The following is a 26,594-nucleotide window of genomic DNA, read 5'->3' on the forward strand; positions in this document are numbered from 1 at the left end:
CGAATCATATTCTCTCTTTATTTGGTAGGTGTGTAATGAGTGAAAAATACCATATATTTTGAGTAGTTCGTTTATTTCCTGAATTTATATGGAAGATTTCAATAAGTTGGCGCCTGTTTCAAATTAAAACAAAACGCGGGTAACCAGTAAACAATACTTTGTAAGTAAATTTTTTTTAGATGTCCAAATTACAACGTAAAATGAAAATTTTATAAGATCATTTATCAAATAATCATGTCGGTTATCAATTTTTTGAAGAGATTTAACGTGATTCGCACTAAAATACCACCTATAAGCAGTGCCCGCTGTTTTTGTTCAGATGAATGTGCAGATGAAAAGGTAAATTGAATTTTTAAATGTACTTTTTATTTTAATATATTACATGTTTTATAAGCGTAAACTATGACTGTTTTATGATATGAGTATCAGTATGTATTATATTTTTTAGAAAGGACTTATACTTGGTGTCTACGAAGGTGAAAATGAAGAACCGGTATTTACAAAAGCTGCGTCAAAATTTAACGATCATTTAGGAGGAAAACTCTTAGAATTAGTAAAAACGTAAGTAATTTTAATTTAAAAAAGTTCTTTTTCAATACTTTTCTTTTTTAGATTTTTTTTACCTGTGACATAATTCAAAATGTCAAAAGTTTGATATAATTTGTTATCGAATTCTTAAATAAAAGAATAAGTGCATAGTTCAAACAATTAATTAATTAAATATTTTATAAGGTTTATGCCACAATTTAGTGTTGTTATTTCTTTCCGAAGTCGATATATTTCTTATATACAGGGTCACTTAAAAATTGCCTCTGAATTTCGGATTTTAGTTTTATTTTAAAATGAATTACAATTTAAATAGTTATGATCAATAATGATCATGCGAATATTTATTAGCGGGTAATTAAAATTAGCCTGCATATAAAATTTCAAACATTGCATGGCAGATAGAGAAAAATCATATTATATTATTCTAATATGCTGTTATTTATTGTTTTAACCAAGGATATATAGAATAGTTTTAACAAATAATAAAATGTATAATTCATTAATATATAAAAGTATGTGTATTTGAGATTCTTACGTTTTCGAATAATTACGTCTCATTCTTATAATATAATTTGAGACCAATCATGATCAAGATTTCTTTCAGATTTCTTTATAAAACTTTGACTAATGACAGTAACAGGTAAATATAATCAATAGTAGGTATAATCATTGGTTACCTGTCACGCTGGAAAGTTCCATGGACATTAATTCGGAAAGTATTTGGAAAACATCGAACTAAAAATGAAACTTCTACACCCTGTATGTCCAAAACGAAGAATTTTAGGACACAAATTTATATGAACTTTTTTACCTATTTTTATTGTTATACCGGGTGCATCTCAAAAGTGGCTCACCTCTAACTATAACTTTTTTATTTTTTCAGATAAAAAAACAAGATTTGGTATGTTAGTATATGACATAAATTAGGATTGATTGACATATTCAATTGTTTTCTATCACTTCCTGTTTCACCGGAAATGACTACAACTTTTGATTTTTAAATGGCACCCTCGGTATTTTTTTTCTTTATTCGATATAAAATGACATTCTAATTCTAAATAGAATGACATATCATATGTCAAATTTTGACATTTTTGCTTAAAACAAAATTGTATTTTAAATTTCAATCTAGAGTGCCATGGCTGTGTTAAAAACACTAATTTTTAATCAAGGAGCCTTGGAAAAATAGATTTGATCGTCTAATATTACTCGTGTCTTGTCCTGGCCTGTTAAAAGATTGGGTTAAAAGAGACCCAAATCGTATTTTTAATCATATCTCAATTTTTTGAAATGGAACGAGATATTTGGAAAAAGCATTTTTTTACGAATAATTTGGTACCACACACTTGGTATTTCGAGTCAAACTGTCGCACGGTGGGGTATTAGCATGAAAAAGGTGATCGAAATTCGAAGATTTAAGATTTCCCAAAAAAAGATAAATGATAAGTTAAATCATCTCTGCCATGAATGGCGTTGCTATGGGTGTGTTTAGTTGCATTCATTTGTTTCAACGAAACGTCAAAGTTGTTACTTCTCACCTCTGTTCTCACAGATAAGAGGTAAATGGCTAAATTTTATGTTTAAAATTATAAATTGTTGTTGTTCTTGTGCTCTTTTTACGTTTATATTATCGTTTTGATTGAAAATGGCTCAGCAAGCTGCAGGTATGTATTCTACAAAAACGTATTATTTATTTTGATATTCTCTATACTAACGATTTTTTTTGCAACTAAAAGTTAGGCGTTCAGAAAATTTGATTAAATTTGTGACATTTTTATTATACTTAGATATTTAGTTCCGCATTTCGAAGAATTCAGCATATTGTCTATATACGTTTTACTTAGTAAACATTGGGCTTTCATACAGTAAAATAAAATACTACGACTTTTTGCGACTTTGCTGATAAAATGAGAAAAACATTCTTGGTTTCCTCTAATTTGCCAATCAGTGATATACTAATGCGAGGTGTAAACCGCGATGGCATTGTTGAATACAAAGCGATCGCATTAGTGCCATTAGCAGTATAGCACAATTTGGCATTAGTAGCGACTTTAGTGGTATGGGCATTGCTCGCTGATCAGTCGTAGCATTAGTAGTAGTAGTTGCGATATTACTACTGGCACTGACCGTGGAAACACTGGAACAGTGATTTTTCTTTCTTTTTTTAGAATCGACGAATTATCCTTTATTTTGTTCATATTATTTCCTCTTTAACTGAAAATAGCAATAATTTATATAAGGTCTACATAAAAAAATTTCGATCAACTATCAGTGTCAAATACCCCACTGTGTGTCGTTATGAATCGCATGTTGCAATTTCAAATAAACCATATTCGAAAATGTCAAAAGTTGACATATGATATGTCATTCTATTTAAAGTGTCATTTTCTATCGAATAAAATAACAAAACACCGAGGGTACCATTTAAAATTCAAAATTTGTAGTCATTTTCGATGAAACAGGAAGTGCAGGAAGTGACAGAAAACAAATGAATTCGTCAATCAATCCTAATTTATGTCATATATTAATAATATCATATCAAATATCGATATTTGATATAAAAAAAAATACCGAGGGTGCCATTTAAAAATCAAAAGTTGTAGTCATTTCCGGTGAAACAGGAAGTGATAGAAAACAATTGAATATGTCAATCAATCCTAATTTATGTCATATACTAACATACCAAATCTTGTTTTTTTATCTGAAAAAAATAAAAAAAGTTATAGGGGTGAGCCACTTTTGAGACGCACCCGGTATAGAATATGCTGCTAAAGATTCCCGAATACAATTCGGACCACCCTGTATATAAATTGTAATTTGTTTTAGAGGAGGATGCGAAATAAAACGCGGCGATGGCCGCACCTACAACAATCTGGACAAGGAGTTCTGGTCGGTGGCTGTTGTGGGCCTGGGCAAGGAGAAGCTGGCCTACTGCGAGATGGAGGCTATAGACGAGGGGCTGGAGACGGTGAGGGAGGCGGCCGGCATCGGGGCGCAGCTCCTCAAGCGCCAGTGCGTCGGCCGGATACTGATCGAGGGCCTGGGTCACCCGGAACAGGCGGCGGAGGGCAGCGCGCTGGCGCTCTGGCGGTATCAGGAAAACAGGTGAGCCTGCTTTAATCGAATGATTGGAATTTTTAATTCATAATGATTTTCTCTATTGCCTCCTTGGATGTGGGGTCAGTTACTATTGTGGCGACCTGGCCATGGCCCTTCTTCCTCAAATTGATGACTTGCTAAGTTAATGTTTTTATATTTGAATTGTGACAAATCTTGTGATACACTGCAAGGGTTAGTCGGTCCACTTCTACAGAGCCCCGTATGTAGAAGTAAGGGGTAAACACAAAGCGGTGTCCGTTTTGGTTTGCCTCAAGGGTGATTCCAGAAAATTCCAGTGATTCCAGTATTTTATCTAGCCACCGATTTTATCTAGGACCAGGTCAAAGGGATACCCCATCGTAGGTTCCGCCATCGTAGGATTGACGTTTTTGGTGAGGTTGTCTCCTCTTGGTCCGCGCAGTTATTATCGATTGTCATTTCCTAACCGTCTATGATGTCGTTTTTTTTCGATGTTATAGCACCTCCAACTATTTTTATTCTTTTATGTCCCATGTTCAGGTTTCCATACCCTAGGTCCATATCAACGACATCTTCCCATCTCAAGTAAAATTAAATAATTCCAAAGGGCCGTTTAGACTTTCATCTTTGAGACTTTCATTCATCCGATTGTGGTATAAAACTTTTTCAGAGAATTTCCTGTGCATGACAGAAAAAGTTTCTAGCTCAAATTTTAATGATATTTTGGCGAAATTAGAAAAAATCGTTTAATGAAAATTAATTTTTTAAAGATACCTAATAGACGCTAATAGATTTAGCCACAGCCCAACTTGACCGTACATAACTTATCCGACTATGATAGCAACTTTTTACTTAGAGACGTTAAAAGTTGATGTCGAAAATTTCTATTCCAAAAATATCTTACTGTCAAAAATAAGAGTTTCTTGAAATTTGACCATGTTAAGACTAAATTTTCAAAGGCCTTAGTTTGCGCTGCGTTTCAGTGTACATTTTTGTGTGTTAAAAGCCACCCACAAAAAAGTAGTACAGTAACGCGAAAACCGCACCTTTGTATCTCTACTCATAAACGAGAAAACCCATAAAACATAAAAATGGTTCCGACACCCTGTACAGAGTAGTCCACCGTCTCTTGATAGTTCAGCGACAATTAAACGCCGCACACTGGAGCAGAATTGGCAATTTATATACAATAAGTATTAAAAACTATATCTTCCTAATTCAGGTGAAATTAATGTATTGTTGTAAGCTATATGCCGCTGAATATTATATAATAATATAGGCGCTGAATCGACAGTGGTTGCTTAGAAATAGTCTTTGTTTTTGCTAGGGCTGTAACGAGCCCTGTTTTTTAACTTGACCGAGTACCTAGTACTCGGCTGCCGAGTAGTCTTAACAATTATGCGACCTTTATCAATATATACTAATTATAATATACACCATAACATAATATTATATTTTATACATAATATAAATATATAATTTAATATTAAAGAAAGCTAGTTAAAATTCCCGGAATTCACCGGCCTTAAACCAATGATCTTGTTTGTTTTGCCTATGATTGGCAAGCGGCTGGGATTCTCCGACTACAAACCAATGACCTGGTTTGTTTTACTTATGGAGATATTGTTTTATTCTGTGGTTCCCCATGCAAACTGATATTTCTAATGTGCTGGATTCTGAATTGATTCTTTTTAAGGTGCGGTGGCGACGTTGATTTTGTTTAAAGCAAAACTTATATGTGTAACTAATTTAAAAGTCAAAAATAATTCAAACAATTAATAATACCCTTTAAAGTTATATTAAAATGAGTGACAATGCTGACCTCTTAGATTATAAGTATTAAATTATTATTTCACTGTGTTTGTGTTATTACTTATACATATTATTATTACTTTGCTAAAATACATTAATTAAAGTTATGAATGAATAACTTTTTGTTTATTTTATTATTTCCCACTGTGAGTCTCATTTCTATCTGTTTTGGACATGCATAAATGGACTGTTTCTATTACTATACTTTACTCGGCCTACTCGGCCGAGTAAGGCCGAGCACCGAGTACATATTACTCGGTTAAAATTCTGGCCGAGCACCGAACTACTCGGTATTCGGTGCAGCCCTAGTTTTTGCGTATAAAATTGTTTCGATTTTCTTGAGCCGGCCTTTCAATTTACTCCTATTTTATATTTGATTTTCTAATAATAAGTTCATATTTATTTTAATAGTTACATTGTTATTCGCTCGCATCGGGTAAGTAAATTAATATTCCCCTGGTTTTGATCTATATTACGCGATTATTCGAAGACACAAGAAAGTTGAAATAATATGTAAGCCAAAAATTTGCATCCACTTAATTAAATTTGAAAATCACAAAGTAGTTTAGTTATGAATCTTTGTACATCCGCCTGATTTTGACATATATTATTTTTACTCCGTTCAAACAATTTAATATTATAACGAAAATTTTTGCCCGTTCTTGCCCCATTGTAAATTATTTTAAGTTTAATGAACCTATAAATAGTCGAAATAGTCGAAAAATTGATCATAAATTATCGCTAAATTTATTCTCGCTAAGTTTTCTTCGGCAAGAATTGACATTTGTCTGCTATTTTCTTCTGAATATATGGTATAAAAATAGAAAATGGATGAAATACTATATTATGTAATGGAGCATTGTTAAAAATGTATTATGGGCGAATAGGAAAAGTTGCACACAAGGCGTGTGGTGATGGGTGTAGTATTGTATAAGCGTATTACTATATTTCCGCAACAAGATTTACGTACTAAACTTTACCTTACGACCACAAATATTGCAAAAACATTTTCGTTATTAAAGTTTTTTAAATGTTTGGTATACAGGGTGGCACCTCTCATACTACACGGAAGCTCCAAGAAGAATGTCTGAAAGAACGTTTACATTGAAATGCAATTTTCTGAGCAAATGTAAGTCAATTTAGAGCATTTTTTAAAAATATATTGAGTTCTACAAGGTGTCCCCAAACAAGGTTACACATCAAAGTTGTCCTTTTTGTAACGGAACACCCTATACAGGGTGTCCCAGAAATAAGTGCAAGTATTTTAAGGGGCGGTAGATCTCGATAAAAGAAACATATTTTCTCTTTATCATTTTTCAAATAAGTCTAAAATAACGGAGTTATTTTATTTTGAAAATTTAAAAAGAAATATATTTATTGTTAAATATATATATGTTGCCATATTATCAAGAAATTATGTTTTTTGACTAAAAACTAAAAAAAAATCCAAAAATTCCGAATTTTAATTTTTTTTTCGCGAAAAAAACCTCATAGGCATGTTTCTGGGGTTGAACTATACTACCAGTTATAATACTTGCATTTATTTTTGGGACACCCTGTATATTAATTGATTTTCCGATTCTAGAAAGAAATAAAGGTGAGTTTCATTAGAGAAGCATAAAACTAAAATGTAAGGTTTTTGAAATATTTAAAATTTTCTAAAAATAAAGACATTTTAAACTTCAGTAAATTCTACCTAAATTGGAATTTCTAGTCTAAATATAGTAAAATAACCGTTGTAAACTTTCGAAAAATGAAGTGATTTTTTTTGTTTACCCGTCCTGTATAATAGTTATACTGCTAAGCAATAGCCATTTTTTGATAAAAGTCACTTTATAAGCTGCTGAAATTAAAGTAATAAAAATATCTAAACTTTTGAAAAATAAAGTGATTTTTTTGTCGAGCCACCCTGTATAATAGTCATACCGCTAAGCAATAGCCGTTTTTTGATAAAAGTCACTTTATAACCTGCTGAAATTAAAGTAATAAAAATATCTAAACTTTCGAAAAATAAAGTAATTTTTTTGTTGACCCACCCTGTATAATAGTCATATCGCTAAGCAATAACCATTTTTCGATAAAAGTCACTTTATAACATGTTAATTATTCTTAAATATATGTGTACTATCACCCAAACTTTTTCGATATATTAAGTGAATCCTGCCCCACTGTGCGCCGTTTGCCAATAAGAGAGCATGTTTTTAGAATTATGGCATTTTGTAACGATTTTGTTTAGTTTTTCTTTGACGATTCCTGATAACTCCTAATTTATAATTGTTCCAGATCTCGCCAGCATTGGAAGCCCATTCCCACGCTAGAGTTGTTCGACGACAGCGACGCGGAAAGTTTTCAGAGGGGCCTCTTCAAGGCGGAGTCCCAGAACTTGGCCAGGCGATTGTCGGACACCCCCGCCAACCAAATGACGCCGCTGCATTTTGCGCAGGAAACCGTCAACGAGCTGTGTCCCTGCGGGATCAAAGTGATGGTCCACGATAAAGACTGGGTGGAGAGTAAGAAGATGAACGCTTTCTTAACGGTAGGATATATGTATAGGGTTACCCATAAAAATAGTTAGAGAGAAGGTATGATTATGTTTGACATTTAAAAAATGACACAAATGAAACAATTTACTTGACAAAAATGACAGACAACTGTCACACTTATAATGCAAAAAATGGTGTATCTAACTTCGGTGGGTGATACTACAGATAAAAATAAAACAAAAAGTCCCTATGATCATATGCCTTGAAATGCTTCGCAAAGAAGTTGCAGCTCTTGAAAGGATAGATAAAAATAACATATTTTATTTATTTTTATAACATTGGTAAACTGTTTTTCTTAAAATTTGGTACTCTTCCGTAAAACCCTGAAAGAATTTTATTATCAAAAGGTAAGGGTAGAGAGCACTGCTGGTGGTACTTTTTTATTCTTATAGATACCGTAATTTCAAAAAATGACAGGTAATAAAAAGCTAGGACATTTCTATGAAAAAAGATCCACTTTGTTTAGTTCGATACGGTGAACGGTTTTCAAGATATTTGCGTCTAAAGGTTGGGATGCGTCGATTTTAGTATTAGCGAAATGATGAAATATAAAAATCGGTATATCGAAAAATCGGTATTATATCGTAGGCGTACAGCGAAAATCCGGTTTCGGCATCCTTATATTATATTATAAGGATGCCGAAATTGGACTTAATCGGTTTTTCATGTTAAAGACCGTGAAAAACTGGACATAGTGGTGTGTTTAATCCAATTCAACCAAAAATGTGACTTAGAGGATTTTTGCTGTACGCCCACGATATTATCATTGGTGTTTAGGAAAATATAGCTAAGCATTAATAAAGTTCAATTCTCTCCAGGTAGTAACCACTTTTCCGACATACTGTTTTTAACCAAAATTTCAGTAAATAAAAAATGACATGGCAACACTGCATAGCGCTGCAAATTAAAATAGCGTATTATATACAGAATTTTATGTTGATTCCAATTTTGTACAGGGGTTGCAGTTAAAGTTCTTTAAACTGCTTAACAACTTTATCATTATTTTTTTGGGATACTCTGTATAGTATATAACAAAAAGAACGAACAATAACAAAAAGAACGAACAATCATAATCTCACAAATTATGAATGTTAAAGTTTGTCTTGTTGGAATGTACAAGGTGTGTCAAAAAGTTTGCAACAATTGGCAATTTTAATCGTGTAATAAATAAGTTAAGTGTTTATGACGTGTTTGAATTAAAGACTTACGAATATTTATGGCACTTCAAAAAATGTTTTTCTTTATTTTTTTTGGTGTTTGTCACCTAACCTCTTTTTTATGTAAATAGAATTTTAATTATTTTTAGAAGCAAATGTCAAAATAATCATGTTACTGTCTTATATTTTTTCTCGCTGTCACTTATATTTTCTCGCTGACTAAGCTATACCGGGTGCGTCTCAAAAGTGGCTCACCCCTATAACTTTTTATTTTTTTAGATAAAAAAATGACATTTGTTATGTTAGTATGACATAATTTAGGATTGATTGACGCATTCAACTCTTTTCGGTCACTTCCTGTTTCACCGGAAATGATTACAACTTATGATTTTTAAATTGCACCCTCGGCATTTTTTTTACTTTATTTGATAGAAAATGACACATTGAATAGAATGACATATCATATGTCAACTTCTGACATATGAAGTAAATTTTATACATATTCGGTTAAAAAAACATTGTATTTTAAATGTCAATCTTGAATGCCATGGCTGTGTTAAAAACACTAATTTTTATTCAAGGAGCCTTGGAAAAATAGATTTGATCGTCTAATATTACTCCTGTTTTGTCCTGTCGGTTAAAAGAGACCCAAATCGTATTTTTAATAATATCTCATTTTTTTCAAACGGAACAAGGGTGGCTCATTAACATATTTGGAAAAAGCATTTTTTTACGAAAAATTTGGTACCACACACTTGGTATTTCGAGTTAGATTGTCGTTATGAACTGCAATGACAAGTAAACCATACGCAAAAATGTCAAAAGTTGACATATGATATGTCTTTCTATTCAGAGTGTAATTTTCTTTCAAATGAAATAAAAAAATACCGAGGGTGTCATTTAAAAATCAAAAGTTGTAGTCATTGTCGGTGAAACAGAAAATGACCAAAAACAATTGAACACGTCAATCAATCCTAATTTATGTCATATACTAATATAGAAAATATCAATTTTTTATGTGATCATGTATGGTGATCATTTCCTGTGAAAGTGGGAGTAATCGAAAACAATTATTGAATACGTCAATCAATCCCAACTTATTAACCAAATCTCGATTTTTTTATCTGAAAAAATAAAAAAGTTATAGGGGTGAACCACTTATTTTGCGACGTACCCGGTATATGACTTCAATAACCCTGCAAAGATATTATTTCTTACAGGTAGCTCGGGGTTCCTGCGAACCACCAGTCGTCGTTGAAATATCGTATTGCGGCGCCCATCAAGATCAAAAACCCATTTTGATGGTAGGCAAAGGAATCACTTTTGACAGCGGAGGATTGTGCATAAAGAGGTGCGACGGTATGGATAGATATAGGGCGGACATGGTGGGAGCAGCGGCTATAATTGCAGCCATTAGGGCAGCTTCAGCTTTAAGTTTGCCCATTAACATCGAGGCTGTGATTCCCCTATGCGAAAATATGCCCAGCGGTAAGTGTTTATCTTTTTACCCGGGTTTTGATGATTTTTTGAAGTGAAACTTCTTTACGCGCGTTGGGAGTAAAATGAAAATTCAAGGTCGTGACACAGCGAGAGGAAAAGTGGTAACGACAGTGTTGCCACAGCCACCCCATTCGTGGTAGGTCTACACCTTTCTAAAACAATTTAACCCCGCTATCTCGTAATAATCTAACCCGATGAAAAACAAGCTTGTGGCAACACTGGGTAACGACCTGTGCCATACGCGGCTAAGAAAATCACTATAATAAACTTGATACTGTACCAACCTTGATGTATACCAATATCCTCTGGTTGTATGCTAGGAAATAAATTTCATGCATATTTTTATCGATATGTTGGTAGCTTGTGAATAACGGTCTAGGTAAAGCATCTAGCTCATTTGCCAGCTCAGAATTAGAATTTAGAGTTAGTAACTCACATTTTCATTGAAAGACACCGTCATATTTATTTCAAACCAATAATCAACGAGAATATTCGTATAATTTAATAAGATTACTGTAAATAATTATAAATAATGAATAATGAACATAACATTTAAACAAAAACAAACAGACCACACAAAACAAATTGTTGGCTAGTAGTAGTCAGACATATAGATGTCGTAGTATTTTGATGTTGTAGCAATCCAGTCGGGTGATAGACTTATCGTTTTTTAACAAAAATTAAAAAAAAACGTTATAAAATTATAAAGCTAGAATAGTATACGGTTTATACTAACTCTATTTTTTTTGAAGTTCATAAAAAAGCATTCATAAAAAATATATAACTTTCAAAGCATTTATTTTAATAGCTGTTAGTAAGAAGTTTTATATCAAATATGCGCACATGAGCACAAACTGTTTTTTTTTTAAATTTTTTCTCAAAAATCTGCCACAATTTAGCTGTATACGAATTACGTTTTATTAATAGTTAAAGTATGTTCAACGAATCCAAAAGGTTTCGACAAATAACATCTAAGGAATGAGAAAAAATACAAACTATCTGTGAATTAAGATTACCGACAATAACCATCATTGCCATGTACCCTTTCGGTATAGTCTGTCCAACGAGAAGATCCTTGACAGTGATAGATGTGTCTGTCATTTTAATTTCAAAGTAGTTTATTTTATTTTACAAAGAAATAAGTTGGTACAACTGGAACGCATAGCAGGAAATATTTAAAATTTGATTGACAAGATGACAACTGATTACATCAAAATATTGTGAAAAAAACGAAAAAAACTGTATAAAACTGAAAAAATGTAATCGAGTTATTTTATTTAATAAAACCGGTATGTGTTAATACAAAACAAACAAGAACAAGACACTACATACCAAAAAAATATAAAAAAGAACTATTTTTTACTTTCAAGCTTTATGAAACTACCCGCATATATGATTATATTTATCAATATAACTTATGTACAAATACAAATTTGTAATATTCCACAGGAATAAATACATAGGTACCTAACAAAAACAACATAGGTAACAACATAGGTAAATAAAACAAACTATTTTATTAATAATAACACCTACCAAATTTTATACCTTAAAGGTTGATTAATTAACTTGAATCTTAATTTTTTTAAACCAGTACCTTTTGACATTATTTTTCTGCAGTACTAAAATCCATTATTTACCTATCGTGTGATGTCGATATTTTACAGCTACTCCAGTTTTTAGTATGTGTTTAGTTTGATCCTTCTACTATATACGAGATGCACTTATCTACGACGAGATGGTATACAAACTTTAACGATGGCAACTTCATTGGTGTATAAGACCTTCGGCCTGGGTAGCGAGTATTAACCATAAACTGTGCTCTGGGTCTACAGTTAATTTTCACTCGATTTTTCCTCCACTTGACTTCAAAAGACACAAAACATACGTAATAATACGAATCAAAATGCATCATCTTCCAAAACGCAGGGTATTTAACAAAAGTTGACACAAAATTATAACCTATAATTTGGCAAGACTTTGACAAGCATCAAAAATGACAAAAATCTAAAGGCGAGTTCATACGCCGATGCGTCCGTTTATCGTTCATCGTTCCGTCAAACCAATAAAATTGAAATACGATCTGTCATTTTTTAAATAAACCAATAAAACTGGTTAAAAACAACAAGACACGACGCATGACGGATTTATATTTAAACCCATCCATAGATAACTTAAAAATTATTAGAATTTTTTTTTAGTAAAATAAATAGATTGGCATGGGACGTCATCTGCTTTTCTTCTGTCATCGTCTGTCGAAATCTTACCTGAGAAAAAAAACAGAGTATAGACACATTTTAGTTGTTTTTGTAGTATATTTTTGAAATAAAATTAAATTCAATAATGCATTTGAATATACACAAAATGTATAAAAGTAGTAGGTAATACCGCAGATAACACATAATCCAGATTGCTCCTTACGTGTTAAAAATTGTCGACTCTATTTCACTCCTGTTTGGATAAATATTGGAGTGACACAGAGAATAGGAGTGACATTTGAATAATCTGAAATTTTTAGATTTCTATTCTAATTTTTTTGAGAGGTTTTGTTTTGATTATGTGTTATCTGTGGTAATACTCAGTGGAAGGAACATTGCTTATCATGGCCCATTACAAAGAACCGCACTACATTTGCCAGACACAGCACTGAAATTGTCATTGAACTTAGTAGACTCACTACAATTTTGACAGCTTCCTGTCTTTTCTGACGAGGTATATCTTAAATTTTAGCGAGTGTTCTACTATGAAATATTTTGCCCATCTCTGTTTTAGTCAATGTTTCTACCATTCTAGAGGAAGATACAGGGCCCGAATTTCTGGAACTTTTACATAAAAACGTTACGCTTTCAAAGCGGCAAGCCAAAGTATTCGATGAGCACAATGCCAAGCAGTCGATTTTGGTATTCTCGTTGCCGTGCGAATCGCGTTGAGCACATATTGACAGCATCGCAATTTCTCAGGTATCTAACAGTCAAATGTGAATAAAACAATGAAAAATGTCAATATTACGTGAATTTCATAACCTATTGTTGAGTTATGTCAACTTATTTTTCTATGGATATTTCATTATTCTTATTATATGAGGGAAATGATGAAAAGGCTTCTCAACATTTTCGATGTTTCGAACAATATTTATAGCTGCCAAGATTATCAGTTACTTATTGAGAAATTTATAGAAGAAGTAGTTTTCACTAAAGAGCAAGACAACGCACGAAATCACATTTTTTTCTATTTTTACTGAGAGCTCGGCAAGCAAAACGATCCTTTAAGGAAGCCGTTTTCAAATCGCTTAGCGCAATGAGTAAAGACGCTAAGCGCGTCAGATGAGGATACCTAAATAGGTAGTTAAGTTCGTGCCAAGCAAAAATTAACGTCATTTACGCTGAGCGTCTAAAAGCGCTTAGCGTTTTCTAAGTTACAGAATTCGGGCCCAGTAGTAGCACTCTAGGATTCTTCCACAGTGCACATAATTCCTTTGCATGTTTTTAATCTTTATGAACTTTGTTGTAGGTATGGCAATGAAATGCGGAGACGTTGTTATGGGTCTGAACGGAAAATCCATCATGATCACCGACACTGACAACGAGGGGCGGCTTATTTTGGCGGACGCTTTGGTATACGGACAGAACGCACACAGTCCAAGACTCATCATCGATGTGGCCAGTTTAACACCAGGTGTTCGGGCCGCTCTGGGATCAGCTGCTAGCGGGGTCTTCTGTAATTCTCAAACTATGTGGTCACAGGTAAGATTTACGTCGCTCTTTTTTCAGATTTACCTGACTGTCTCTATGCCACTTTTATCATCGCAGCGCAGGGAGGATTAATGAATGAATTTATTATCATCATATATTTATTTCTTAGTTTATTAGATTATTCAGTATGACGCAATCGTTATCTTTCTACAGGGTGGTCCGAATTTTATTCGGAAAACTTCGCCAGCGTATTCTGCGGCTAAAAATAGGAAGTAAAACAGTTCGTATAAATTGTAATTATATGTCCTAAAATGATTCGTTTTGGAAATACAGGGTGTAAAAGTTTTATTTTTATTTCGGGGTTTTCCAAATAATTCTTGATCTATAGTCGACATTTTGATGAATATTGATGAGAAATTTGATGTCGAGGTCAATATGACTCCTACTTGTAGGGGGCGCTTAACTGTTTTGAAGAGTAATAACTTTTTGTCCGTACCTGTGTTAAACTACTGTGTGAAAAAAATATATTTATATTTTCGTCGTTTTTTTGTCATTTGTTTTGACACTTTAATTCTGTGTTTATTTTTTTTTTGTGTTTTATTTTATATTATATGATTTTGGTTTAAATGAATTTGTTCTTAAAAATGTTTATTAGCAGACCTTGCAGTCGAACATTGTTATTTTTAGAACCTTTTTTTATGCGAAGTGTACAAGATAGCTTAATAGCTGCGAAAAAACTTAGCTTAATAGCTGCGAAAAAACTTATCGCAACTTTATTAGAATATTTTGAACGGGAAAGCGGTAGTAATGGCTCTTTATGTCTTTTAAGTGCTGTTAAGCAGGTGAGTTTTGTTGATGTAAATAATAACTGTTCATATACAGGGTGGCGCACCTCAGTCGCCTCGGTTGATTATACGAAAAGGGAGAGATGTAGAAACAAAATATTTTATGGGTATATGTGGGGAGCCAATATGCACAATTTAAAATTATTTTGAAATATACAGGTTGTTTCAGAACTAAGATCCATACCAAAGTTATATTTTTCTTATGGAACACCCGGTATTTTATTTCATTTTTGGATTCTTGGGTCCAAAAAAAGGCATTTATTATAAGGGTTAAATATGTTTAGAATCTTTAGTTTTTGAGATATTTAAAGATATTTAAATTTGCATGCTACAATAGAATAGATTAACACCCTGTACATTACTTTTCAGAATTCATTCTTATGTTGAGTTTAAAGGCAGAGAAATAAACTTTACTGAAAAATGGTATTGCTTCCTTAAATTTACACAAGACTATCAAAAGTTGCTGATCTATTTTAAGGATATATTTTATATAAAAACTTCATTATTTCAAATAATGTCATTGTACCTTGTATTTTTTAAAATAAATCGAAGCAGATTCAAATGCTCTGTCAAACTATATTAGGGTTTCCTATACATATCTAGCTCAGATTTTGAATAAAAAGCAATTTTTAAATAAAATTGTAATATTATTTATAATTTTTAACAGTTGACTTAAATGTACAGGGTGGGTCAAATTCGACGCTTTTAAATGGAAACACCCTTTTCTATAGGAGATAGACGAAAACTAATATCGGTGTCTGGAGCTTAATTTTCATCAAAAACATGATGGCGAAAACCGCACATCAATATATGTTACCGTTTCGGAGTTACGGGGTGTTTTTCAAAAATGTGCATTTTTAACAAATCACTGTAACTTTTTTGCTATGGAAAATTTTGTATTTCTATGAAAAGATTTCCAAAGCACCTTTTTACGTAGAATTTAATGGTTTAAGTATAATTTTTTAAAAATTAATAATTTAAGAGTTATCAACAGAAAATTTGATTTTTTATTTGGGACACCCTCTATATTTTTAATTAACTTAAAAGAATTTAAAATTACCTTCCCAAAAATATAGCACACTTGATATTTTGTTATAATCCCCTTCGAAATACAGAGTTTTAAAAGTTCGCCACTTTTAACTAGTAGGCTTTGGATCTCTTATGATATGCCCTTAATGAAACTCGAAAACATATTTTTCCAGCAAGACGACGCACCGCCTCTGAACGCTGAAGTTATCAGCAAATTTTTGCAGCCAATTTCAAGAATAATTGAATAGCTAACCAAGATCCCAGCCGTTGGCCGTCGAGGCCGCCTGACTTAGTGCCCATGGATCTAATCCTATGGATGATGATTTTTTGAAGTGAAACTTCTTTACGCGCGTTGGGAGTAAAATGAAAATTCAAGGTCGTGACACAGCGAGAGGAAAAGTGGAAGTAACGACGAATTTTTGCCACAGCCACCCCATTCGTGGTAGGTCTACACCTTTCTAAAACAATTTAACCCCCCTATCTCGTAATAATCTAACCCGATGAAAAATAAGCTTGTGGCAACACTGGGTAACGACCTGTGCCATACGCGGCTAAGAAAATCACTACAATAAACTTGATATTGTACCAACCTTGATGTATACCAACATCCTCTGCTAGGAAGTAAATTTCATGCATATTTTCATCGATATGTTGGTAGCTTGTGAATAACGGTCTAGGTAAAGCATCTAGCTCATTTGCCAGCTCAGAATTAGAATTTAGAGTTAGTAACTCGCATTTTGATTGGAAGACACCGTCATATTTATTTCAAACCAATAATCAATGAGAATATTCGTATAATTTAATAAGATTGCTGTAAATAATTATAAATAATGAATAATGAACATTATTTAAATTTACATTTAAACAAAAACAGACCACAGACCACACAACACAAATTGTTGGCTAGTAGTAGTCAGACATATAGATGTCGTAGTATTTTGATGTTGTAGCTATCCAGTCGGGTGATAGACTTATCGTTTTTAACAAAAATTAAAAAAAAAACGTTATAAAATTATAAAGCTAGAATAGTATACGGTTTATACTAACTCTATTTTTTTTGAAGTTCATAAAAAAGCATTCATAAAAAATATATAACTTTCAAAGCATTTATTTTAATAGCTGTTAGTAAGAAGTTTTATATCAAATATGCGCACATAGAGCACAAACTGTTTTTTTTTATTTTTTCTCAAAAATCTGCCACAATTTAGCTGTATACGAATTACGTTTTATTAATAGTTAAAGTATGTCCAACGAATCGAAAAGATTTCGACAAATAACATTCTAAGGAATGAGAAAAAATACAAACTATCTGTGAATTAAGATTACCGACAATAACCATCATTGCCATGTACCCTTTCGGTAGACACACTTTAGTTGTTTTTGTAGTATATTTTTGAAATAAAATTAAATTCAATAATGCATTTAAAAATACACAAAATGTATAAAAGTAGTAGGTAATACCGCAGAAAACACATAATCCAGATGGCTCCTTACGTGTTAAAAATTGTCGACTCTATTTCACTCCTGTTTGGATAAATATTGGAGTGACATTTGAATAATCTGAAATTTTTAGATTTCTATTCTAATTTTTTTGAGAGGTTTTGTTTTGATTATGTGTTATCTGTGGTAATACTCAGTGGAAGGAACATTGCTTATTATGGCCCATTACAAAGAACCGCACTACATTTGCCAGACACAGCACTGAAATTGTCATTGAACTTAGTAGACTCACTATAATTTTGACAGCTTCCTGTCTTTTCTGACGAGGTATATCTTAAATTTTAGCGAGTGTTCTACTATGAAATATTTTGCCCATCTCTGTTTTAGTCAATGTTTCTACCATTCTAGAGGAAGATACAGGGCCCGAATTTCTGGAACTTTGACATAAAAACGTTACGCTTTCAAAGCGGCAAGCCAAAGTATTCGATGAGCACAATGCCAAGCAGTCGATTTTGGTATTCTCGTTGCCGTGCGAATCGCGTTGAGCACATATTGACAGCATCGCAATTTCTCAGGTATCTAACAGTCAAATGTGAATAAAACAATGAAAAATGTCAATATTACGTGAATTTCATAACCTATTGTTGAGTATGTCAACTTATTTTTCTATGGATATTTCATTATTCTTATTATATGAGGGAAATGATGAAAAGGCTTCTCAACATTTTCGATGTTTCGAACAATATTTATAGCTGCCAAGATTATCAGTTACTTATTGAGAAATTTATAGAAGAAGTAGTTTTCACTAAAGAGCAAGAGAACGCACGAAATCACATTTTTTTCTATTTTTACTAACAGTTCGACAAGCAAAACGATCCTTTAAGGAAGCCGTTTTCAAATCGCTTAGCGGAATGAGTAAAGACGCTAAGCGCGTCAGATGAGGATACCCAAATAGGTAGTTAAGTGCGTGCCATTAAGCAAAAATTAACGTCATCTACGCTGAGCGTCTAAAGGCGCTTAGCGTTTTCTAAGTTACAGAATTCGGGCCCAGTAGTAGCACTCTAGGATTCTTCCACAGTGCACATAATCCCTCTGCATGTTCTTAATCTTTATGAACTTCGTTACAGGTATGGCAATGAAATGCGGAGACGTTGTTATGGGTCTGAACGGAAAATCCATCATGATCACCGACACTGACAACGAGGGGCGGCTTATTTTGGCGGACGCTTTGGTATACGGACAGAACGCACACAGTCCAAGACTCATCATCGATGTGGCCAGTTTAACACCAGGTGTTCGGGCCGCTCTGGGATCAGCTGCTAGCGGGGTCTTCTGTAATTCTCAAACTATGTGGTCACAGGTAAGATTTACGTCGCTCTTTTTTCAGACTTACCTGACTGTCTCTATGCCACTTTTATCATCACAGGGAGGATTATTGAATAAATTTATTATCATCATACATTTATTTCTTAGTTTATTAGATTATTCAGTATGATGCAATCGTTATCTTTCTACAGAGGGTGGTCCGAATTGTATTCGGAAAACTTCGCCAGCGTATTCTGCGGGTAAAAATAGGAAGTAAAAAAGTTCGTATATATTATTGTATTTATATGTCCTAAAATGATTCGTTTTGGAGATACAGGGTGTAAAAGTTTTATTTTTATTTCGGGGTTTTCCAAATAATTTTTGATCTATAGTCCACATTTTGATGAAAATTGGTGTCTGAGAGTTTTTTGCCATGAGAAATTTGATGTCGAGGTCAATATGACTCTTACTTGAGGGGGCGCCACCTATATGTTCTTTAACTGTTTTGAAGAGTAATAACTTTTTGTCCGTACCTGTGTTAAACTACTGTGTGAAAAAGATATATTTATATTTTCGTCGTTTTTTTTGTCATTCGTTTTGACACTTTAATTTTGTGTAACAATATTTTGGTTTAAATGAATTTGTTGTGATACTTTCAGCTTAAAAATGTTTACTAGCAGACCTTGCAGTCGAACATTGTTATTATTAGAACCTCTTTTTGTGCGAAGTGTACAAGATAGCTTAATAGCCGCGAAAAAACTTATCGCAACTTTATTAGAATATTTTGAATGGGAAGGCGGTAGTAATGGCTCTTTATGTCTTTTAAGTGCTGTTAAGCAGGTGAGTTTTGTTGATATAAATAATAACTGTTTATATACAGGGTGGCGCACCTCATTTGCCTCGGTTGATTATACGAAAACGGAAAGATGTAGAAACAAAACATTTTATGGGTATATGTGGGGAGCCAATATGTACAATTTAAAATTATTTTGAAATATACAGGTTGTTTCAGAACTAAGATCCATACCAAAGTTATATTTTTCTTATGGAACACCCGGTATTTTATTTCATTTTTGGATTCTTGGGCCCAAAAAAAGGCATTTATTATAAGGGTATAAATATGTTTAGAATCTTTAGTTTTTGAGATATTTAAAGATATTTAAATTTGCATGCTACAATAGAATAGATTAACACCCTGTACATTACTTTTCAGAATTCATTCTTATGTTGAGTTTAAAGGCAGAGAAATAAACTTTACTGAAAAATGGTATTGCTTCCTTAAATTTACACAAGACTATCAAAAGTTGCTGATCTATTTTAAGGATATATTTTATATAAAAACTTCATTATTTCAAATAATGTCATTGTACCTTGTATTTTTAAAATAAATCGAAGCAGATTCAAATGCTCTGTCAAACTATATTAGGGTTTCCTATACATATCTAGCTCAGATTTTGAATAAAAAAGCAATTTTTAAATAAAATTGTAATATTATTTATAATTTTTAACAGTTGACTTAAATGTACAGGGTGGGTCAAATTCGACGCTTTTAAATGGAAACACCCTTTTTCTATAGGAGATAGACGAAAACTAATATCGGTGTCTGGAGCTTAATTTTCATCAAAAACATGATGGCGAAAACCGCACATCAATATATGTTACCGTTTCGGAGTTACGGGGTGTTTTTCAAAAATGTGCATTTTTAACAAATCACTGTAACTTTTTGCTATGGAAAATTTTGTATTTCTATGAAAAGATTTCCAAAGCACCTTTTACGTAGAATTTAATGGTTTAAGTATAATTTTTTAAAATTAATAATTTAAGAGTTATCAACAGAAAATTTGATTTTTATTTGGGACACCCTCTATATTTTTAATTAACTTAAAAGAATTTAAAATTACCTTCCCAAAATATAGCACACTTGATATTTTGTTATAATCCCCTTCGAAATACAGAGTTTTTAAAAAGTTCGCCACTTTTAACTAGTAGGCTTTGGATCTCTTATGATATGCCCTTAATGAAACTCGAAAACATATTTTTCCAGCAAGACGACGCACCGCCTCTGAACGCTGAAGTTATCAGCAAATTTTTGCAGCCAATTTCAAGAATAATTGAATAGCTAACCAAGATCCCAGCCGTTGGCCGTCGAGGCCGCCTGACTTAGTGCCCATGGATCTAATCCTATGGATATATTTGCGGACCGTATAATCTAGACAAGAATTAGAAATACTTAGCAGTTATGAGAGGGTGTCTTCCATCTCCACTGAGTTAATGAATTCCGCGAGAAATGTTCAAAAACTGCACCGTCTGTCCAAAACAGAAGACGGTCGATATGTCTAACATCTGTGGCAAAATCTCATGTCTTGGTTTGCTATTTATTTTTATTGTTATTAGATATAGTTTATATGTGTTGATGTTGGTTAAATCTATTTTAAATTGTTATAAAATTCTGCAACTCTTATAGCAAATATTATTTTCGTTTTAATTGATGCTCACAGCTAGAATTTTTTTGCATTACAGCCGGTGCCGTGCAAAGCCTACTTATTTAAAGCGGGCGAATTTTTATATACTCTATATCTCGAAGAGGAATCGAGCAAAATATCAAGTGTGTTATATTTTTGGAAAGGTAATTTTAAATTCTTTTCAATAAATTAAAAATATACAGGGTGTCCCATATAAAAAATCAAATTTTCTGTTGATAATTCTTAAATTATTAATTTAAAAAAATTATACTTAAACCATTAAATTCTACGTAAAAAGGCGCTTTGGAAATGTTTTCATAGAAATACAAAATTTTCCATAGCAAAAAAGTTACAGCGATTTGTTAAAAATGCATTATTTTTGAAAAACACCCCGTAACTCCGAAACGGTAACAGATATCGATATTGGGTTTTCACCATCATATTTTTGACAAAAATTGAGCTCCAGACACCGATATTAGTTTTTGTCTATCTCCTATAGAAAAGGGTGTTTCCATTTAAAAGCGTCGAATTTGACCCTCCCTGTATACCTACCTAAAATAGTTTAATAAGTAAGTATTCATTATTTCATCAAGAAAAATAAAGCAGTATCTGCTGGCGGAACGAATAGATATATTACTAATGATTTTATTTTGTGAGGAAAATTGCATCTTTGCCTCAAGTGCTTATGCTCAAAGATATTCAATTAGGAATCTTCCTGATAAGCGTTTCTTTGAAAAACTACTTGTCCTATTTCACAGAGCTGGTAGTGTGGTTTATAAAAAACCTATTAGGCAGAAACCTGTCGTTGGAAGCGAAGAAAATGAATTTACCGTAATTGGGTATATTATATTATAGAAAATCCATATATCTACAAGTCATATCGTAAAATAAATGAAAACTACTTCTTCGGTTTTTTAAACGCCAGAATTTTTTAAGTTTATAGTCAACTATGATTTGCATTTAAAAAAATATATTTTTTATTATTTCTGACAAAAAGAGCAAGCATAGAAAAAAAATGACTACGGCACTGGATTGTGCTTACAAAAGTGCCTTCAGAAATTTTTACATAATTTTATTATTCCGCGAAATAAAAAAGTTATGGGCAATTTTCAAAAAGGTAAAAAATTCAAAAAGACTCCTTATCTCAGTGAAAATATCAACAGGCGGTTTGTGCCACTAAACGTGTCTAAAAAATCGAGCCTCTATCTCAAAATATTGCTCTATCTAGTCTGGAAATAGGTTTTCTCTGTTAAAACAGACCAATTTGGATCACCCTATATACCTCGTATACCTTCAAACAGGTATACGTAAATCCGATGACGCGTTCCTTTCCTTTCCTATCCCTTTTTAGTTTGATAACACTCGGTAATACCTTATCAACAAGAATTTTCTTTTATTTTCAGGTACGAAAAGCAGGAGTAATAACAGGCGACAGAGTTTGGCGGCTACCCCTCTGGAAATACTTCACGAAGAAAGTCACTCAGTTCCGGTCGCACGACGTAAACAACAAGGGCCTGGGTCACGGGTCCTCCTGCATCGGCGCCGCGTTCCTCAACGAGTTCATCGACTGCGTCGACTGGATCCACTTTGACGTGACCGGCGTCGGTTTCAGAGCCGAAGAGAAGAACTACTCGTACCTCACAAAAGGCAGGATGACGGGCCGGCCGACGCGGACGCTGATCCAACTCCTCTACCAGCTGTCTTGTCCGTCGGAGGGTCAACGGAAACTCGAATAGGAGATTTCCTCCTTGTAACGCTCCTCCTCCTCCTTCCTCCCTCCCTCTTTCCCCTCTCATCATCCCCTTTTTATGCTCACATTTCATCGTCTCTTGTCGATATAAAACAATTTACCTCACTTAGTTTAAATTGCAACGTGTGGAAACAGGGTGAACTGCGAGCGAACTGTCTTGCCAAAATCGCTCCAGTTTTGCTGTCCATAGTTTCTAGATATAGAATTTAGTCCCTGTCCGGGGTGGTATATGGGTTATTACTGACTAGTGTTATAGAGGCAGTGTGGTCGACTGCTAACTATGAATTTGTTCAAGTCTAACGCATTTTTCCCGCTTTATTCTCCGGGCCTAAAGCGCCCGGAAAATAGATTTAAAAAAAGTAAATAAATAATAATAGAAAATGTGCGAGCTAAATCGTGTGAGGTTGTTCTTTTTTTGAGAATAGTGTCGTTTTACGAGATCCGAAATGAGAGAGATGCGCAAGCGTTGAGGAAATCATCCGGTTCTGCAAGAAAATCGGCGTCGAAGACAAGTTATGGGTCACTGTCTTTGTTTTTGTATATTTATATTATGAACGTGTTTTATGTAAAGCTATGTACACAAATAAATATTTATTATTGTTTTACAGTTTGCATTGTTTTTATTGCTTTAAGCTTAATTCAGAACCTCGCAAGTAGTGGAATAAATTAGTGGTTTCAATTAGCGTAGAAGTTTGTTCCTCTAAAATCAATGTAAGCATTCACAACGTCAAAACTAGTGGTTGCAATGTTCAATTAGTGGAAAAAGTTAACAAACTTTTAACTTTTCTACTACTTATACTTTTAAATTTGCGAGGAATGTCATTTTGGTCTTTGATTATTATTCGTCAAGACAAAAAATTTGGTTAGACATCAAAAGTTTATTGTGTTATAAACTAAATATTAGGCTTTCTCTATGGATACAACCGACTAATGCAAGCTGTTGCTAGGATATTCTATTAATTTTAATTGTGTTTTTTATACATGGTGAATAATCGGAAACTAAAAAGTATAAAGTGTAATTGAAACCACTGCCTAATTTATTCCATTAATTGCGAGGTTCTGAATGAAGCTATATTCTTATTTCCAATATCGCCAACAATTTTAAATAAGGTGCTATTGATGTCCTCACTAATATTTTTATGAACTTCAATAAAAAATTGTTTGATGAGATGTAGGAGCATAAAAAGTAGAGCCACGGAAGATTTCAACGTGACATCCAAAAAATGACAAAAATGACAACAATTGTCACAAAAAGATTATAGCTTCTACAGTTTATTAATCAAATTTATTTTATTCGCTAGAAAAGTACTATGGAAGTAAACATTTGACCGTTTCAATGTGGGAAAATATTTTAAATATACCGGGTGGTGCATTGTCGTTGGAAACATAGGAAATCCCATGCAAATTTTGAATTGTCAAAATAGCGGATCCACTAAGTTTAGATTGGAAAGTGCCCATAAGGACAATGTAAACACTATTTGGCGCTATTCTTGCAACGGTCGCGACCCAAAACTTTTGAAAATTTCGGAGCGGTGCCAAATATTGTTTATTCAAATTTATTATTATTTTCGTTTAATTTTATAAATAAAACACAGTGTGTCGCATACAAGAAACTTTATTTTATATAAGGACGCATGTATGAAATACCTATGAAACATTGGAAACCGACGTTATGCCAGGTTATGTCACGATCCACGATGGTTTGTGCAGTTCACAGTTCACAGCACAGCTTTTTATGTTTTTAATGCCACTTTTTCACAATTATCACCGGTTGGAGTAAATAAAACTTGAATTAAACTCACAAGACAGCAATAATTACTTTGAAAATGGACGCTATAAACACTTTTAGGAATTTCTATAATGAGAGCGGTTTAGATTTTGAAAGATTATTATGATTTTTGAAGATTCTGACCATTGCCTGGAAACTTATATGGTGAAATTTTGATAAAATAATTTAGTACTCACTAAAAACAGGGTATGTCGCTAGTGGTAAGAAAAATAATTTTTAGAGGTTATTAGTTTATTTGGTTGCCTGTGATATGCATATACAGGGTGTTTCCTAATTAATCTAAAAAATATAAAATCGTTAAAAACGAATTAAGGCGGGCTCTTAATCAGTATATTTATTTTTTTCGACAACCGTTTGATGAACAAGATCAATTTTGTTGAAAAAAAAAGGATGGCCAGTCAAGAAAAAATATATTTTCTTTTTAAAAAGCAGTGGTGTACCATTTATGTTAAGCAAAAAATGATTTTTTTAATTTTTAACACCCTGAAGATCAGAAAGGAAGTACTTCAGACCCAATGGTTATATAAAATTGTTTTAAGAACACATGAGGAATCACACCATACTTTTTTTAGACTACTCCTCGAAAAACACCCTGTGTATTGTCAACTTGACAATTACTGCTGATAAATCAAAAATTCCTTTTCAGTGAAAAAGCCTGATTTTCGCAAAATTTTTTTTAAAAAATTTTTGATTTTTATTGAATTTGGGCCTGCGTTTGCAAATACTGGTTTGTTTTTTTAATTTTTCTATCTTTATCTAAATATCATAGTCAGAAATAGTTTTATTATTTATTAACTGTAAAAGTGGCGTTTTCTTGTTGTGTTGCATCTTGCAAAGAAATTAACAAAACTCGGCAAAAATGTACGTGTTTCCAAAAAACGATAAGGTATGTATCTTTAGATAAAAGAAAATATATGGTATGTGGCCTTTGTTTTGATTTTTTTTTTTGTTCGCTTTAAAACCTATAAACTTCGGTTTATTTATTAGACAGCCAGTTGACTTACGATCATTTACATGAAATCCTGTAAAATGGGGCCAAAAAATAAATTGTAAACATATATATTTGTGGAAAGTCTCTTATTAAAGTTACCCTGATATACTAATATATCAAAGTGTAACTTTAAAAAATAAAAAAAAATCCTTTGAATTCAAATATAAACATAAAGAACATTTACAGCAGAAAAGTCGAAGGCGCTGGGTTAAACGTGGTCTCTACTAAGAACACGGAGGGGCGCTTTGAACAATTTTGGACTAGCCGATTTTAAGCAATTCAAGAAAAACTGCATCTATTTTTAAATTAAAATTGAACAGGTAACGATGCAAAACCAGGCTAATGCCAACGTACCTCAAGTTGCCAACCTGTGATTTTTTAATCCCAAATTTTAGGCTTTTGTTTCATTCGAAACAGTTTAAAATTACAGAAATGTATTTCGGGGACACTAATCGTAGGAATTATGACGTAGTACTGTAGACAGCACAACAAACATTTGACAATGATAAAATCATTCATTCAGTTTTAATTTAAAAATAGATGCAATTTTTCGCTAAATCACTTAAAATCAGCTTGTCCAAAACTGTTCAAAATTTTACATGTGTGTATTCAGCAAACGCATATCTTTAAAAAACTATTTACGAATTCGCTA

The 26,594-nt window shown here is 32.9% G+C and overlaps 1 protein-coding gene across 1 annotated transcript; it reads left to right on the forward strand.

The window, feature by feature from the left end:
* Positions 1-112: 112 nt before the first annotated feature.
* Positions 113-23,766, forward strand: LOC115878013 (cytosol aminopeptidase-like). The gene is made up of 7 exons (XM_030894367.1): positions 113-339; positions 449-561; positions 3,376-3,654; positions 7,723-7,975; positions 10,360-10,627; positions 14,150-14,382; positions 22,816-23,766. Exons 1-7 carry the CDS (start codon positions 235-237, stop codon positions 23,146-23,148), a joined length of 1,584 nt encoding a protein of 527 aa, XP_030750227.1. The 5' UTR covers positions 113-234; the 3' UTR covers positions 23,149-23,766.
* The last annotated feature ends 2,828 nt before the right edge of the window (positions 23,767-26,594 follow it).

The sequence above is a fragment of the Sitophilus oryzae genome, unplaced genomic scaffold (genome assembly GCF_002938485.1).
Source record: "Sitophilus oryzae breed Bouriz unplaced genomic scaffold, Soryzae_2.0 scaffold_149_pilon_pilon, whole genome shotgun sequence".
Lineage (NCBI taxonomy): Eukaryota > Metazoa > Arthropoda > Insecta > Coleoptera > Curculionidae > Sitophilus > Sitophilus oryzae.

Bases quoted from the DNA above. Each gene is read 5' to 3' on its own strand.
- LOC115878013 (XM_030894367.1), top strand. From the start codon at position 235: ATGTCGGTTATCAATTTTTTGAAGAGATTTAACGTGATTCGCACTAAA. The intron at 340-448 runs GTAAATTGAATT...TATATTTTTTAG, and splicing joins ATGAATGTGCAGATGAAAAG to AAAGGACTTATACTTGGTGT. The intron at 14,383-22,815 runs GTAAGATTTACG...TTTTATTTTCAG, and splicing joins CTCAAACTATGTGGTCACAG to GTACGAAAAGCAGGAGTAAT.